This window comes from Panthera uncia (assembly GCF_023721935.1).
Source record: "Panthera uncia isolate 11264 chromosome C1 unlocalized genomic scaffold, Puncia_PCG_1.0 HiC_scaffold_3, whole genome shotgun sequence".
Lineage (NCBI taxonomy): Eukaryota > Metazoa > Chordata > Mammalia > Carnivora > Felidae > Panthera > Panthera uncia.
The window spans coordinates 92714395-92731578 of NW_026057584.1; the positions used below are offsets into that span (position 1 = coordinate 92714395).

Sequence of the window (17184 nt, forward strand, 5' to 3'; positions counted from 1 at the left end):
CTCTCAAAATAAACATTAAAAAAAAACTTTTTTAAAAACTCGGCAGCATACAACAATAAACCTTGATTTCTTGCTCTTATATTTGAGCTAAAGCTCAGCTCATCTAGGCTTGTTTTGAAGCTGTGGTTTGTATCCTGGTCTGCTCCTTGTGTTTCTCAGTTTCCTTTTAGGAATGATCTTTAGGGATGATCTTATGGAGAAAAGCAGGAATGCTAAAGGGCAAGTTCAGCCGCACAAGTGCATTTCAAACCTTTACCGGTATCATATCTACTGACATATAAACCAACTCATATGGCCAAACCCAAAGCCACAAGACAAAGAAGTACTTTCTGTATACTTTGAAGCCATGGCAAAGGTGTGGATGAATACTTACCATAGGGGAGCAAAGACTTGAGAGTAAGAATTCAGTGCACTACAGAGATAAGCTGAGAACTTTAAAAATGTTTTGGCAACATTGAGTAAGGCATTACTCATTAGTACATTATTTTAGACTATGAAGCTTACCTCCTTCAAGTACTGAAACTGTTCTAACAATTTTTTAACAGAATCTTTGAAGTCTTTTTTTACACATTCTTCCTTTTTAAGGTTTGGGGGAGGGATGGGCAGAGAGAGAGGGAGAGAGAACCCCAGGGAGAGAGAATCTGTCAGTACAGAGCCCGACATGGGGCTCAATCTCATGAACTGTGAGATCATCACCTGAGCTGAAATCAAGAGTCGGACCTTTAACTGACTGAGCTACCCAGGCACCCCCAGTTTTGAGTTTTTTTTAATGACAGGGCCATTACTATGAGCATCTATTTTAGTTTGTTGCTTTTTAGATAATATAGTTATGAAAATTGATACTCAAGATAACAACTACAGATAATAAAAGTGCCCCTGAGGTTATTGGTGAGGCCCTAAGTAGTAAACTATATGGCAGTCGTGGTAGAAAGATGGGATTTTATTCCTTCAGATACCTGAGTACTGTTTGTTTTTCTCCGAAGTTGCATGTTTTATAATTGAGTTATTCATACATTGTATCATTTGTTTAAAAAAAAAACTTGAGGGGCGCCTGGGTGGCTCAGTTGGTTAAGCGTCCGACTTTGGCTCAGGTCACGATCTCACGGTCCGTGAGTTCGAACCCCGCGTCGGCTCTGTGCTGACAGCTCAGAGCCTGGAGCCTGTTTCGGATTCTGTGTCTCCCTCTCTCTCTGACCCTCTCCCATTCATGCTCTGTCTCTCCCTGTCTCAAAAATAAATAAACGTTAAAAAAAAAAAGTTTAAAAAAAAAATAAAATAAAATAAAAAAATAACTTGATAGCCAATCAAAATATTTTTATAAAATACTTGATATAAAGAATGATGCTCTTTAAAATTTTATTTTCTAAAAACAATTTAAGTTAGAAGTAAACTATTAGGGGTGCCTGGGTGGCTCAGTCGGTTGAGCGTCCGACTTCAGCTCAGGTCATGATCTCACAGTTTGTGAGTTTGAGCCTCGCGTTGGGCTCTGTGCGGACAGCTTGGAGCCTGGAGCCTGCTTCAGATTCTGTCTCTGTCTCTCTGCCCCTCCCCTACTCACTCTCTGTCTCTCTCTCAAATATAAAAAATAAAACATAAAAAATTTTTTTTTTTTTTAAAAAGAAGTAAACTATTAAATTGATTGTTGGCAGTTTCTAGTGGATAACATGAACAGGATAGCCTTATTAGGGTATTTTTAATATCAAGGCTATAACTAATTTAACTTATTTGTAGAGTGACTATAAGCAGGGTCAGAAGGGTGGTTGGAAAATGGAAGAGGTGCAGAACACAGCACAGTAGTAATGTGTGTTGGGAGGTGGTGATAATAATAAAAATAGCTGACTTAGCTCTTCGAAAGATGTGTTTAATTTACTTCATCCATTTCTTCTACAATCAAATAGTTCCCAGGAGTTCCTCTGCTTTCCACCGTGGATTTTTTTCCTGCCATATCCTCTAAAAACCCAAGGCTTTTAGTTGTCTGTTAGACATACTCCTCTTTCAAAATAAGATACAGTGGTATATTAGTTTCAAAATGTAAAGCTGAAACCTTAATAGGGTCTCTATATGACAGCAAACTATACTGTATATACTATAAAGTATTAAGCCATCTTAACATACAATATCAGTTAAAATCATATAAATTAGACTTTTTCTAAAAGTAGAATATCCTCCTTCTACTAGCAGTAGCTTATTCAAAGATTCCTATCCCTCTTCCATTGACTCTAGTTATATACATACATACACGTAAAACCCTCTATAACCCTTTATTAATGCTGACTAGAAAGTTCTGGTCTGATTGTTCTCTACAAATTTGACTCTTTGTTTTGTTTTAATGTGTTTTACACTGAGTTCATTCATGTCTACAAATAAATAAGGTTAGATGGATATAGATACGGATGTAGCTGTAGTAGGGCTAAATTATCCAAGGTTTTAAAAAATCATGGAATGGTGTTACTAGTATCAAAAGAGTAATAATAAAGAGTATTTAAAGAGTATCTGTTAACAGCGTATAGCTGCTAGGTATAATAAGAAAATACTGAGATTGGAAAGGCAAAAAAAAAATTATAAGCATCCTCTGTATCTGGTTAATTCTACCTTCTTTCTGATTGGTTCAGTAGACTAATTTGTGATAGAAGTTTATCTTTGGCCCTAGTTTAAGAATTAAGTTAGGTTTTCAGAAGTCCTTTTTGTGAGTTGTTTGGTACTAGAAATGATGCTTAAAATGGTGGTTATTTTTTTCTCTAGCTCTTCAAGTATTTTATCATATAATATTGCTGAATTAAATAAAGTACTAAAGGTAGACTTAGACTTAGTTACAAGTCTCAGGTCCTGGATAGAAGAAGCCATCTGGTACTTTTGAGAGAGAAAGAAAATTTTGTTTTCTTTAATTGGACCATTAGGTAGGGCAGAGTGTCTGATCACACCCCAGCTTTTTTTCTGAAAGGATATTAGCTTAGTGCTCAATCTTGAGAGTAGTTTAACTTGAGTAAGCTTGAAGAAGATTTTCTGACTAAGGAGTCAAGGGGATGACCCAAAAGGGCCAGGATCATAACAGGAATGTGGCAGAGTGGAGCTCTAGTTGGGGCTGGACAGGTTACTCAATGAAGCACAATGTGATCAGTAACGAAAAGCCTTCCTCATGGAGACGTGTAAGATAAGCAACAGAATTCTCACGAAGCCTGTATCAAGTTTACTCATGCAAACAGAAGTGACTGGTAGGTGGAAATCACACTGAAGGAAGATTCAGTGACCCTAGATTGCCAGTGTTAGAAAACCCTTTAACAGTATGCCACAATAAGTTCTGAGTTTCTTCAATGCACAAGATTTTAGCTAGTATTAGGTACTAGTTCTAGTGCAGGAGACTTAAGAGTATGCTTTGGTTTGTTTTTTTAAAGTTGGTATCAGACACAATAGGATTCTAAGCAGTATGGTAAAGTGAAAAAAGGAAAATTTTTCTTCCTTTCTTCACCACTTTGCTCCTATTATCCTCATTTTGATCCTTTCCAACCCTGAGCAAACGTTCATTGAAACGGGTTGTGGTGTTCTCATGGGTAAAATAAGGATTGTTGGATTTCTGAAATCTTGTCAAATGGCACTACAACTACTAAGGACCCAATTCCTTATCAGAATAAATAGAGTTTTCTTGTGAAAGTTAAATCTTGTCTTTTTTTTTTTTTTTTCTTTCTCTCTCTTTTTTTTTTTTCTTTTGTTTTGTTTAGATTCTTGTCATTTGTTCTGCAGGATTCTAGGTTGGAACTTGAGCCATGAAAGGTTAATATAAAAGGTAACTGGGGCTTATAACATAGCAGATAAACAGTTGAGTCCAGAACAGATTTTCCTGATACATGTTTGCCCTTTGTATTATGCCAGCTGTGTCAGGAACTCCACTCTCTCCCAGTTATCTAACATTTTTCTTCCTTCCTTCTCTTTTTACCTTACTTCAGCAGCTCCAGTTACCCCCCCAAAGAGTTTTAATTGGTAGTTTTACATTGATAGTTTTGGCCAGTTGAACCGCCATGATGTTCTCCACATCACTCTCCAAGAACTGAAAGTTAAATCTTAATCCTTTTCCACAAATATATTATGATACATTCTGTCAGCACAATAATATACACAAAAGTAAAACTGGTACATTTTGTACAGGAACCACCATTTGGGATTATACCCTTTCTCCCTTTGTTATGTACTAGAGATCAAAAAATAATCAATTGGTGAGTTCAATAATCTACCTCATCTATTTTATATTTCAGAATTTGAGTGTCTTATGTTCAGAATTCAAGTTTGTTATAAAATTAAACTGCATAGGAGACCCATTTAATGTATATTGAGCTTCATATAGACATCCTTAAATGGGATTGCACAATCCTATAGGCTGTCTGCCATAATTCCAATGACAGTGTGTACTCAGAAACTATAGGCAATGAGGGCTTAATTGCTGCAACCTAACTTCTTTTTATTACCTTGAAATATTTTCAGTTTACCTTCTTTTATTATTTAATTCCATTACATACCAATAATTGCATTAATTGAAGCCCATGCCTCTCCTTATAGGAAATGCTGATGTTTGTAAATTTCAACTATAGGAAGGGAAATGTTCTTTAATGAATAATTGAAAGACTTTTTTCTACTTTTCACAATTCAGTGCTAGTCCTGTTGCCATTTATGTTCAGAGTATTTTACGAATGGTAACTAAATTATGGCATCTAGAAAATCATCTCTTCAAGGAATCTCACAAGGTGTGCTACATAATAGCTTATTGTAAGTAGGTTAAATAGACTGACTTTATCTCAAGTGGCTTACTGTATTAAAGAAGAGTTTAATATATTCGGCTTTACTGTTGAAACACCAAATGAATTCTGACACCTCTGATGAGATGATTAAAGTTGAAAATTTTTTCTTTTGACAGCATCAACAAAGAGAGTATCGTAGACATAGAAGGTGTTGTGAGAAAAGTGAATCAAAAAATTGGAAGCTGTACACAGCAAGATGTAGAGTTACATGTTCAAAAGGTAACTTTTTTCAAAATATAAAATTGTGTACAGAAATAGATTTAAATGGTTCTTACAATCATGTCAAATCTATATGTTCTTAATTAGAGTTGATGTGTAAAATACTGAGTTTTATAAATTGATTACTGAATCAGTTAGCTTTTATTATGACAAACCACATCCCAGTATTTAGGGACTTAAAAGTATTTATTTGCTCATGATTCCGTATGTCTGGCAGTTAGGGTCATCGATCTGAGATGGCTCATCTGCTCTGCATGACAACAACGGGGCCTACTGATATTTCTGGGACATCTCTTCCTGTGGCCTTTTTTCATCCAGCAGACTAGCCCAGTCTTCTTGGCATGGTGCCAGAAGGGTTCCCAGCAGCAAGAGAGGAAAGCCCTAGTGTGTAAGCACTTTTCAAGCCTCTCCTTGTATCACATTTGCTAAATATGTCATTGGTCAAAGCAAGTTACATGAAAAAACTTAGATTTAAGGGATGGAGAAGTAGATGCCACCTCTTGATGGGAAGAAAGGCAGGATCTTTGAAAAAAGGTATGTAATCAGGAGCCTGAGGAATTATTGGAGCCATTTTTGCAATCTGCCACAGTCACATGGGGAAAAATATTAAAAAATATAAAATATATAAAACATGTCTGAAAAGCTATTATGCATTTACTTTACTGTGAACTTTCTTCTGATAATAACTTCTAATGGTTGATTAATTACACTAACTCTTAATGATTATATTTCCTTATTGTCATCATATTTCTGATAATATACAGTATAGAGAAATCAAAAGAGGCAAAACTGTGTTGGTTTTACATTCTAGCAATAACTTCTTTCATACAAGATTTACCCCACATTCATTTTGTTCTTGGACAAAAAAACTAGAAGTGTTTATTACCATTGACTTCTAAAATACTGTAAGTGAAAAAAATTAAAAAAAAAAAAAAAATAGGGACGCCTGGGTGGCTCAGTCGATTGAGCGTCCTACTTCGGCTCAGGTCACGATCTCACGGTCCGTGAGTTCGAGCCCCGCATCGGGCTCTGGGCTGATGGCCCAGAGCCTGGAGCCTGCTTCCGATTCTGTGTCTCTCTCTCTCTCTCTGCCCCTCCCCCGTTCATGCTTTGTCTCTCTCTGTCTCAAAAATAAATAAACGTTAAAAAAAAATTTTTTTTTTTAAATACTTATGTAAGTGAACTCAAACATATTTAGTACTTTTGAAATAACCTTGCAGTTTTGAACCTGCAGTTCTCAGGTCCAGGCCTAGTTTGTATCTACAATATGCATCATTAAATTTTTCTTAAGGAGTAGATCCTTCCCATTCTCACCCCTGTATGTGTGTTTGTATGTGTGTGAGCATGTGTAAGAGAGCAGTCAGGGAGACTGACAGATGCAGAAAGACTCATACATGCACACTAATTTGGGAGTACTAGGTTGTATTTAACTGGAGTCGTCATGGGAACACTTCAAGACTGAAAAAATCTTATATTTATTACTGACTTGTCAGATTACTATGTTCTCTTTGTGTAAGCTTCGTTTCATACTAAGCCCACCAAGAAGTAGGTAACCTAGTAAAAGCAAACCAACCTAAGGGTATGCTGACCAAGTAAAACAACCTCCTATCTTCCAAGTAACACTTCTTTTTCAATACTTTAATTAAAAATTTTTAGTGAATACAGCAAGTAAATGTACTTCCAAAATATTCTAGTTACCTGGGGTTCCTGGGTGGCTCAGCTGGTTAAGCTTCTGACTCTTGATTTCAGCTCAGGTCATGATCTGAGGGATCATGGGATTTGTGGGATTGAACCCTGCATCAGGCTCTGTGCTGACAGCACACAGCCTGCTTGGGATTCTCTCTCTCCCTCTCCTACTTGTGTGTATGCATGCACTCACTCTCTCAAAATATAAACTCAAAACACTAAAATACTCTAATATTTAGCATTCAATACTTAATAAATGTTAATGAGAAATATAAAGCCTAAAAAGCTTACAAATTTTGTTTTAATGGAAATAATTATAAAGTATCTCACAAAGTATAAAGTATCATATCCTAAAAAGGATCTTATAAGAAGCACTGATTCTTTCCTATCATTTATTTATTTATTCAGCCAGCAGTTAGTGAGTACATACTTTATTCCAGCACTGTGAAGTTATGGGGATCATAGTACTCACAACCTGATGAAGTGAATTTCTACTAGTTATAAAAGTAGAAGGAGTAGCTGTTCCATTCTCCAGCTTTGCATGGGAAATCACGTTTCTGTTAACTCATCAAAGGGAAACACTGTAACTTGAGTATAGAGGTGGTGACAAATCTATTTTACTATAAGGAGGACTGGAGTATCCTTCTGACACTTTTTCTTGAAGAGTCTGAGCTGAGTGCTAAATGCGATCTACTGACTGGAAGAATATGATTTCCTTTCCTGAATTAACTAAATAAGGTCTCTTTCCCTTTTGTGCTTTAAAAGGTTTTCCAGGCTTAGTTGGGAGTAACTAATAGGGTAACATGTTTTTAAGACTAGCCAAAAAAAACCCTAGCTCATTCTTTATGACCTAACTGCTTTTTAGTGCTAAAATGTACAATTAATGTGAATGAATTTAACAAATAAAAAGGAATTTTAACACCATAAAAGAATACCTTCTGTGGTGGCTTCCAACCCAGAAGAGCAGCAAGAAATGAGATATAAAGTAAGGAAGGGATATTTGGGAAAAGAATGAGAAAAGGGAGGAGATGTACAGCGGGTTGGGTTGACTTTGGTCCTAGTGGTAGAAATGCCAAATGCTATTAACAGTGATAATAACACATTTGTTTAATGGCTCCCACAAAAGAGCAGAATGTTTTCATATTCATTACTCCATTTGATTCTCATTGCAGACCTTATTTTACAGAGTAGGATATTGAAGCTCTGAGGTTAAATGATTTGCCTAACAACAGCTTTTATGTGACAAAGCAAAGCCTTAAGTTGAGGCCCCTTGACTCCAGTTAGTACTTATTTGTCATATTGGTAGGCATATTAGTGTTTACAAAGTGTTAATATATGTGTTATCTCATTGTTCCAACAACATAGGGATGTTAACAAGAAATATTCCCATTTTATAGGTGAAAAAACATGTACATCTTTGTTTGATTTTTAGCAAGTAGTTTCAGTTAAGATGTATGCAAACATACCTTCATATTTAAGTCAACTGCAGATTTTTTTAAAGCAAAGATAACAGGTTTTGTGTGCTTCATGATATTTTTGGTAATCTCTCACTTTCAGATTTATGTGATCAGTTTGGCTGAACCCCGCCTGCCCTTGCAGCTGGATGATGCTGTTCGGCCTGAGGTGGAAGAAGAGGTTAAAACTATATTTTTGAAATACTGTGCTTCCTCTGTATGTTTAGTTTACAAAACATTGAAAACTTGATGTACTACTTTTGTGTGAAGATATCTGTGATTTGATTTGAGCTTCATTTTTTATCTAAATTTACTTTTACATCAACAATTCTCAAACTTCTTAATCTCAAGATCCCTTTACACTCCTAAAAATAATTGCCCCCACAAACTTTTATATTCGTAGGTATATCTGTCAATATTTTGCAGTATTAGAAGTTAAAACAGGAAATTTTTCAGTATTAATTCTTTAAAAATAACAGTAATATCATGTATTTATGTATAATAATCTTATATGAATGACAAAAATAACCTTTTTGAAAAATATTTTCAAAAACAAAAAATAATTTTGTGGCAAGAGTGACATTGTCTTACGTGTCTACACATCTTTATAATGTCTGACTTAATAGGCAACAATTAAATTCTCTTACCTGCCTCTGCATTTATTCTGTTGTGAAAGCACACATCATGAAACTTTAGAAAAACTCAGTACAGAGTGAAAATGTGTCATTGTGAAAAATAGGTTTGATTTCATGGACTCCTGAAAGTGTCTTTGGGACATTTAGTGGTGCCCAGAACGTACTTTGAGACCCACTACTCCATCAGCTTTTATCTGTTCCTTCAGTCTTTAGCAGGTAATATCCAGGAATCAATAAAGGCACAGGTGGTTAGTTCTTCTCATGTCCCAGTAATGAGGCAAGGCTTTGAGGCAATGTGAGATGTAAAGAAAGCATTGACCTCTGTTCATTCACATTTCTCTTCTTTCCATGTCTCTTTTAACAGTAGCTTCTCTCTGGCCCTGCTTCTTGTTTCTCAGAATTCTGATTTGGGGGTATAATATTAACACACATAAGCACACCTATTCTCACTTAAAAGTAAGCATGGCTTCTTAAAGTGTTGTTGTGTTATTAAAAAAATTAGTAAAATCTGTTTTTTCATCTTTTTTTAGGAAGGAAGAGCTACTGTTAACCAGGATACAAGATTAGACAACAGAGTTATTGATCTCAGGGTATGCCTCATTTATTTATTAAGTGACATGATTGTGCCAAAATCAAGGTGGGCAGGGATACCATACATGTCTCAAGTTTATAAAACTCATTGCCTATACATATGACAATACAGAAAGCAATGTACCTTACTGACTGACTGACCCTTCCCCTAAAAAGAATTGCAGGCACAAGGACCGTGGAGCAGTAATTCATGGGATATTGACTTGCATTATTTTAAAATGACAAAGGAACATGAAGCCAATAAATGGGTTTGCTCCCAAGTGATACCTGTTTTTGACAAGTTAGTAAGTAAGAACATAACCATTAATATCACTACAAAATTGTGCAAGAAATTGTATGCACATTTTAGAATGACCAGGTAGAGATTAGTAATTAATGCCTCAATCCTTTGAATTTGATCTGAGCACAGAATTAATAAAAGAAGTAGTTGGCCCCTGTGGTTTATTTAGTAATCTCATAGGTCTTCTGTTTCCCTTTCTGGTTTGGTTGCAAGTGAAAGAGTTCAATGGTTTCATTATTGTAGTAAAACCAGTGTCATCTTTCTGTATGTTTTGACCACATCTTCCTCCTTAAATATTCTACCTAAAGCTTAAATTCTTTGTCACCTTAAGAGTTCTTTCCAACTTTTCTGCAATCATATGGGTCTACCTTTATTGTACACTCTTAACATTTCCCCTGAGTATTTGCTTTTTTGTCCCACTTCCTTTTTTATTTTCATCTGTAGTCTCTATAGAAGAGGCTGTAACAATAATCAAAAGTCCTTGATACTGCCTAGAAACCTCAGGTTTTTCATAATTTTGGCCACAGTAGTTAGACATCATACTCTATGTGTCCATGCTATGTATTCCCACAAGTTTTTGGTTGTGCCTATAGAATTTGGCCCCAGTAGTATTTTTCTTGGGTATCTTTTTTTTTTTTTTTTTTTCATTTAAATTCACTGCTACTGTTTTAAAGTAGGGATTTGCACATTAAATGAAGATGGCTTTTCTTAAAAAGTGGGAAGTAAATCTGGCAATACTGTGGCATGGCAACATTACCTAGCACTCCAGACGGGGCATTATGTCCTCTACTATGCCCTGTACCACTCAGAAAGTGTCATTCATTTATTCCATTTATGTTATTTGTCTGGCCCTTGTAAGCATTCACATTTTTAACCCCTACTTTGACTTCACATTTTGGAAAGTATTGTGTACTTGAAATCTTTTGAGCATCTTAGTTTATGTCTAAACTACTCTCTAATCTCTTATAGACTCTCAGCAAAGTCGAGTTGGAGACATTGGAGATTTTAAAAGGCAAAATTGCCATTCTCCTGTAATATGAAAAATATATCCTTATACTAATTGTCATCTGACCTAACTTTTCTCTCATACAATGAAGTGTTTCCTCTGTGAACTTTCCAGGCAGGTGGCCTGATTAGAAAATAACTCCATCTCAGTTAATGTGTGGAATTGATTTCATTAGATTTTATTGTTGTCTTTTAGACATCAACTAGTCAGGCAGTCTTCCGTCTCCAGTCTGGTATCTGCCAGCTTTTCCGAGAAACTTTAATTAACAAGGGTTTTGTGGAGATCCAGACTCCTAAAATTATCTCAGGTATGCTTTAAGAGATTTCTCTTAATTTTTAAAAATAAATTTGCTCTCCCCAAGCTGCTTAATATTAATTTTTTTTAATTTGAGAATCCCGACTATCCCTTAAGGTTTATTGCTATGAGACTTTTTATTTTGAAGACTGCTATATAGCAGCAGTCACATATCACTGACACCAATAATACAACATCTCCTTTCAGAAGTCATTATGTGGTAGTGATTATAAAATTAGGCAGTAGCACATGAAACAAGATTGTTGTTACATACGTTGCACTAGAAACTACTTTCATTATGTAGGTTTCTTTCTAAATTGGTATTGCAATTTTGTTTTGTATAAACTGCATTGTAATACTACTAAATACTACAAGTTAGAAAATCTCATTAATTTTCATTCTTATATGAGAACTTTATTTTAATCATTTAACTCTTTTTAAGTTGCTTAAATAACACTAAAAAGTGTATTACAAATGGCAGTTATAAATCAAGAATTGAACATTGTATTCTTGATAGAATACAATCATTAAGATAGAATCATTAAGAATATCTTCTCCTTTTTTAAAAAATATTTTGGCCTTCTACAGTAGCTTTAATAGATTTGAAATTGATGCAGAAAGGGAGTGTATATATCCAAAAAAGTAAAATGAAGGGATAGCCAAAGAAGTAAATCTGATCTAAATATGAACTGTTTAGAACGAGGTATAAGACTTACATAGACTATGGTTTCTCTGCAATTTTTGATTTTCCAGTTTTTTTTTTTTTAAGTGAAATACTTAAACCAAAAGTATGTAAACTGTTTTTACTAGAACTTTGCATTGATAAGCTCACAGTTATTTATAATAACAAAAATGTTTACATTTCAGCTGCCAGTGAAGGAGGAGCCAATGTATTTACTGTGTCCTATTTTAAAAATAATGCATACCTGGCCCAGTCCCCACAGCTGTACAAGCAAATGTGTATTTGTGCTGATTTTGAGAAGGTTTTCTGTATTGGACCGGGTAAGGTGTTGGTGGTTATGGTTTTCTCAAAATTTATTAATTGTACTGTAGTTATGGTTTTAGGAACACATTTTACATACAGATATTTTATTATTGTTGTTTTTTAATGTTTATTTTATTTTTGAGAGAGCATGCAAGCAGGGGATAGGAAGGGAGGGGGAAAGAAGATCTGAAGCAGGCTTTGCACAGATGGCCGTGAGCCCGATGCAGGGCTCAAACCCACAAACCATCAGCTCATGACCTGAGCCGAAGTTGGACACTCAACCGAGTAAGCCACTCGGGTGCCTCTAGGTACAGACATTTTGAAAGCTTAAATCCTTTTATATGTTGGCTATGTAAACACTAGACTTTAAAAACTTGGGGCATCTGGGTAACTTAGTGGGTTAAGCATCTGACTCTTGATTATGGCTCAGGTCATGATCTCATAGTTCCTGAGTTTGAGTCCCCAGGTTGGGCTTCACAGCCAGCCAGAACTTGCTGGGGATTCTTTGTTTCTGTCTCTTGTCTCATGTCTCTCCCCCATGCTTGCTGGTGAGCTCTCTCACACTCACTCTATCTTGTTCTCTCTCGAAAGAAATAAACTTTAAAACAATTTTTTTTGGAGGGGGGAGCCACTAGACTTTTAGGGAAAAAAGACAATGTGCTTAGGTAGAAATCCCCCCCCCCCACAAAATTGTATGCTCAATAGTTCTTTAAGTAGTTGAACATCGCTTATGTGAATAGATGCATAACCATTTGATATCCCTACAGAAGTTTGCTGAAGAAAATGTTTGCCTAGGAAGATCTCATTTTAAAAATGCATGCTTTGATAATATATGCCCTCTGAAATATACCTGAGTATATTATTTATTATTATTTAGGTGTAATTAGCTCCTGTTTGGACTCTCAACTCTCCATGAACACTAAAGAACAAGTAGTTGCGATCTTTTGAAAAATGTAATTTGTTGTCCTTGATAACCCCTTACTACTGTTGTAAGCTTACAAATGTACCTCTGTATACTCTGCTACCAATTTTATTTCAGAGCTGTTCTATTTTAGTATTATTGTTTGTACTGTTCTTAGTATTGAGAATGTGCTATAAAGTCCATTAGAATTTATTAACAAGAAATATCTGATATTTACTTGGTTATGTTGACATGGTTTTTAAGAAATATTGGCTTAAAGTTAAGCATGGACACATAATCATGTGGCAGATTATTTAATAAAGTGGGTTATAAACAAAAACCAGCTTTGCTTCATTCTGTAAAACTTACCAAGTTATTTTATATATATAAGTTTTTTGGTAGCTAAATAAAAATTAAATACCTGCTGTTAGAAACTGGCAAGAGCATTAATTGTGTTAATTTTCTGGATTTATTAACTAATTTTTTAAATGTATGCTGCATACATAGCCTTGTGCTAGATAACATGTACATAAAAGAAAAATCAACCGGCACTTCTCAAATGTTAATGTGCACATGAATCACTTGAAGATCTTGTTAAAATACAGATTCTGACCGTTAGGTCTAGAGGGAGGCTTGAGATTCTGCAGTTCTCACAAGCTCCCAGGTACTGCTAATGCTGCTGATTTGCAGACCATGTTTTGAGTGACAAGGGAATAAACATTGTCCCTGCTCCCCAGACAGAATAAGACATGCATACATATTGCAGTCTCAGGGAATAATCAACTGATTTTCACAGTGAATAATCAGATTGTGCTGTGTACAATCAGCAGATTGGTGTTAATTATGTAGTATAGATAGTGTAAAAAGAGGGAGAAGATGGAATTTGCTAGAGTTACCAGAAAAGAGAATGCAAACTGAAGTGGGCTTTAAGGACAGACTACATTTTCTAGTTAACAGAAGCAGAATGAGTAAAGAGCATGGGAGAAAATAAAAAATAAGACTAGTTAGTGTTAAGAAGAAATGGAAAATATAGGGTAAGATTAAATTATAAAAACATAAAGGTTTTAGATTTTTTGTAATTCAGTCACCATTTGGGAACCATTGATGATCAGTAGTTAATTAGTTAATTACTGAGCAAGGATGTGTTATAGGAATATTTGTAGAAAAGATGGAGCAGAGCTAGAGTCAGGAAGACTGGGAAAGGAGGACAGTACAGTGTGGACAATAAGAGCTGGACTGAGGTAATGGCTAGAATATATATAATGTTATTTCATTTTTACAAATTTCATTTAGCTTGAGTCAAGTTTTAATAAAATTGAGAAGAACTCACTGTTGGACCTATTTTTAATTACTGAGAAGGCTCTTCAGGATCTTGCACTCCCTCGGGATTCTCCTGAGCCTCATTTATTAATTTACATTTGTTACAGCTTTTACTACATGATTTTAAGAGTTGATAATGAACTTGCTGTCCAAGAGAATGCTGAAACAGATGGCTTATCAAAAGTCTTTCCAAAACCCTATAATGATAATGAAAATCATACCATTTGAGTACTAGTAAATAAAATTTTATGTTTAAGTCCCAAAATTTCCAAATTCCCAAAATTTCGATTTACTGTTTGTTTCTTTTATTAATGTTACAGTATTCAGAGCTGAAGACTCAAATACCCACAGACATCTAACTGAATTTGTTGGTTTGGACATTGAAATGGCTTTTAATTACCATTACCATGAAGTTGTGGAAGAAATTGCTGACACCTTAGTACAAATATTCAAAGGACTCCAAGAAAGGTAAAAACATATTTTATATCCCTATGTGGACTTAATGTCTAATCAGTTTGAGTTCTTCAAAATAAAGCAAATCATGAATTGAAACGTGTAAAGCTATATATATAAACATATATATATATATATATATATATATATATATATATATGTAGGAGAGCACTTGCCACTTAGATGATCAGTAGTTAATTAGTGAAAAAATGTATACTTCAAACTAGTACTTCTAGATCCAAGTCAGCTTGGACTTCAGCTAGTTAACCTCATTTTGGTGGAGAAGTTTACCAGATTGTGAACCAACCTAACTATATTTTTCCCTTTATGTTACATCCTGAATGTCTGAAAGAAATGCAGCCTATATTACCTTTATAACAGTTTATTAACAAACTGGTAGTGGTAATAATAATAATGTGCTGATAAGAATCTTATAGAAAGTTAATAAACATGTTCAGGATGTTCAAAAAATTGAATTATGTAAAATGTTCACATTAGGTATACCCTCTAAAGTGGCAAATACTTTCTCCCTTAAAGGTCACTGAAAGTTGTTTACTTGTGATGATGTTTAACACCGAGAAAATAGGAAAAGAAAATGGAAAATAAGTTTAGTAAGATCAAGAGTCTTTTTTTTCCTTTCTCCATATTTGAAACAGTACTTAAATATTAGGCTAGAGTAGACTTATCTAATGCTTTGATAACTGACAAAGGACTGTATTTGAAGTTTTTATTTGAAGAGTACTGATTTAACTGTTAATTGTTGGTGTATTTGGATATGCGTCATTGATACTTAAAAGGGATTCAGAAAATACTGTGAGTCATATTTACTCCATTGCAAGTCTAAATTAATCATTGATCTTACAAAAATCTTGTAGCATAAGCACCAATATTTTCCAGGTGTTCTCTGCATTGCATTGTTACTTTGATGACTACGTAATTGTAGAAAGCCTTTTTTTTTTTAACCTTAGTTGTCTGAAACATTTCAGTACAGTTTATTTAAAAGCAATTTTCATTCAGATAATCTATGGGACAACTAATGTTTCCTTATAAAATAAAATACCATTTGAAACTACAGTGAAGGAACAGAGCTTTTCCCATTTTCTTTTCACATTTATAACTCAAGAAAGTTTCTGACGTCTGTTTATTTTGGGTTTTGATATCTTCTCTCTTTAATACTAGAATATAAAATTTCCACTTTGGTTTTTGTAATAACAGATCAAGCATGAATTGGGCCCTTGGGTTTAATCAAATCTTTGTTTACAAATTAGAGACTCAGACACCATCATCACTAGACTTTTTTCAAGTAGACTTAAGGTGGCAACCTAGAAAGAAAAGCCTTTTTATATTAAGTCATTTAGTAATTTTAAGTTTCTGTGTCAGTTTTAAGTTGGATTACCTAGCTTGTGTCATGTCCCTCTCAGGTTTATCCTTAGTACTTATTTCTCATAGAATAATATACAAATGTATTTTAAAATATTGGTAGTTATATTTTTGTATTACCATTAATAGAAACAAATGGGGATTAATATCCAAGGCAAAGAAAGGCAATTTAAAAATCAATTTTGGGGAGGCACCTGGGTAGCTCAGTTGGTTAAGCATCGGACTTCGGCTCAGGTCATGATCTCACAGTTCATGAGTTCAAGCCCCACATCAGGCTCTGTCCTGACAGCTCAGAGCTTGGAGCCTGCTTCAGATTCTGTGTTTCCACCTCTCTCTGCTTCTTCTCCACTTGTGCTCTCTCTCTCTCTCAAAAATAAAAATTTTTTTAAAAAATTAAAGATCAATTATTGGGATCTTCTTTTTTTTTTTTTTTTAATTTTTTTTTTCAACGTTTTTTATTTATTTTTGGGACAGAGAGAGACAGAGCATGAACGGGGGAGGGGCAGAGAGAGAGGGAGACACAGAATCGGAAACAGGCTCCAGGCTCCGAGCCATCAGCCCAGAGCCTGACGCGGGGCTCGAACTCACGGACCGCGAGATCGTGACCTGGCTGAAGTCGGACGCTTAACCGACTGCGCCACCCAGGCGCCCCAATTATTGGGATCTTCTTAACCCTTCTTATTACATCACGATTTGAGTAAATCGGGTGCACAGGTGGCTTCAGTCAGTTAAGCGTCCGACTTTGGCTCAGGTCATGATCGCAGTTCACAAGTTCGAGCCCCACATCGGGCTCTGTGCTGACAGCTCCAAGCCCGCCTTGGATTCTGTGTCTCCCTGTCTCTCTGCCTCTCTCCAGCTTGTACTCTCTTTCTCTCTCAAAAATAAATAAAACATTTAAAAAAAAAAAGATTTTAATAAATCAATGGCTAAGCTTTATTGCTCCCATGAAAGTCTTTAAGACTAATCAGGAGATGATAATGTTTTAATTTCTACTGCTTTCATGGAATATAAACATACTTTTCAATCCTATTAGTTACATAAAATTTCAAGACACATACAAAATAGAAAGATTGGCCTAATGAACCCCCATGTACTCATCACCCAGTTTCAACTATTGTTAACCCATGGCCAATTTTGTTTACCCATTTCTCCCACCCCCTATTATTTTGAAGCAAATCCCAGCTATCATTTCA

The 17184-nt window shown here is 35.1% G+C and overlaps 1 protein-coding gene across 4 annotated transcripts in view; it reads left to right on the forward strand.

Moving 5' to 3' along the window:
* DARS1 (aspartyl-tRNA synthetase 1) overlaps window positions 1-17184 on the forward strand; it is a 64180-nt gene that overhangs the window by 37944 nt on the left and 9052 nt on the right. For all 4 annotated transcript variants that reach the window (XM_049615689.1, XM_049615691.1, XM_049615687.1 and 1 more), the window contains exons 5-10: window positions 4904-5006; window positions 8250-8327; window positions 9312-9371; window positions 10854-10965; window positions 11820-11954; window positions 14479-14626. In XM_049615689.1, the coding sequence (XP_049471646.1) occupies window positions 4904-5006; window positions 8250-8327; window positions 9312-9371; window positions 10854-10965; window positions 11820-11954; window positions 14479-14626 (636 nt within the window). The remainder of the gene's footprint in view (window positions 1-4903; window positions 5007-8249; window positions 8328-9311; window positions 9372-10853; window positions 10966-11819; window positions 11955-14478; window positions 14627-17184) is intronic.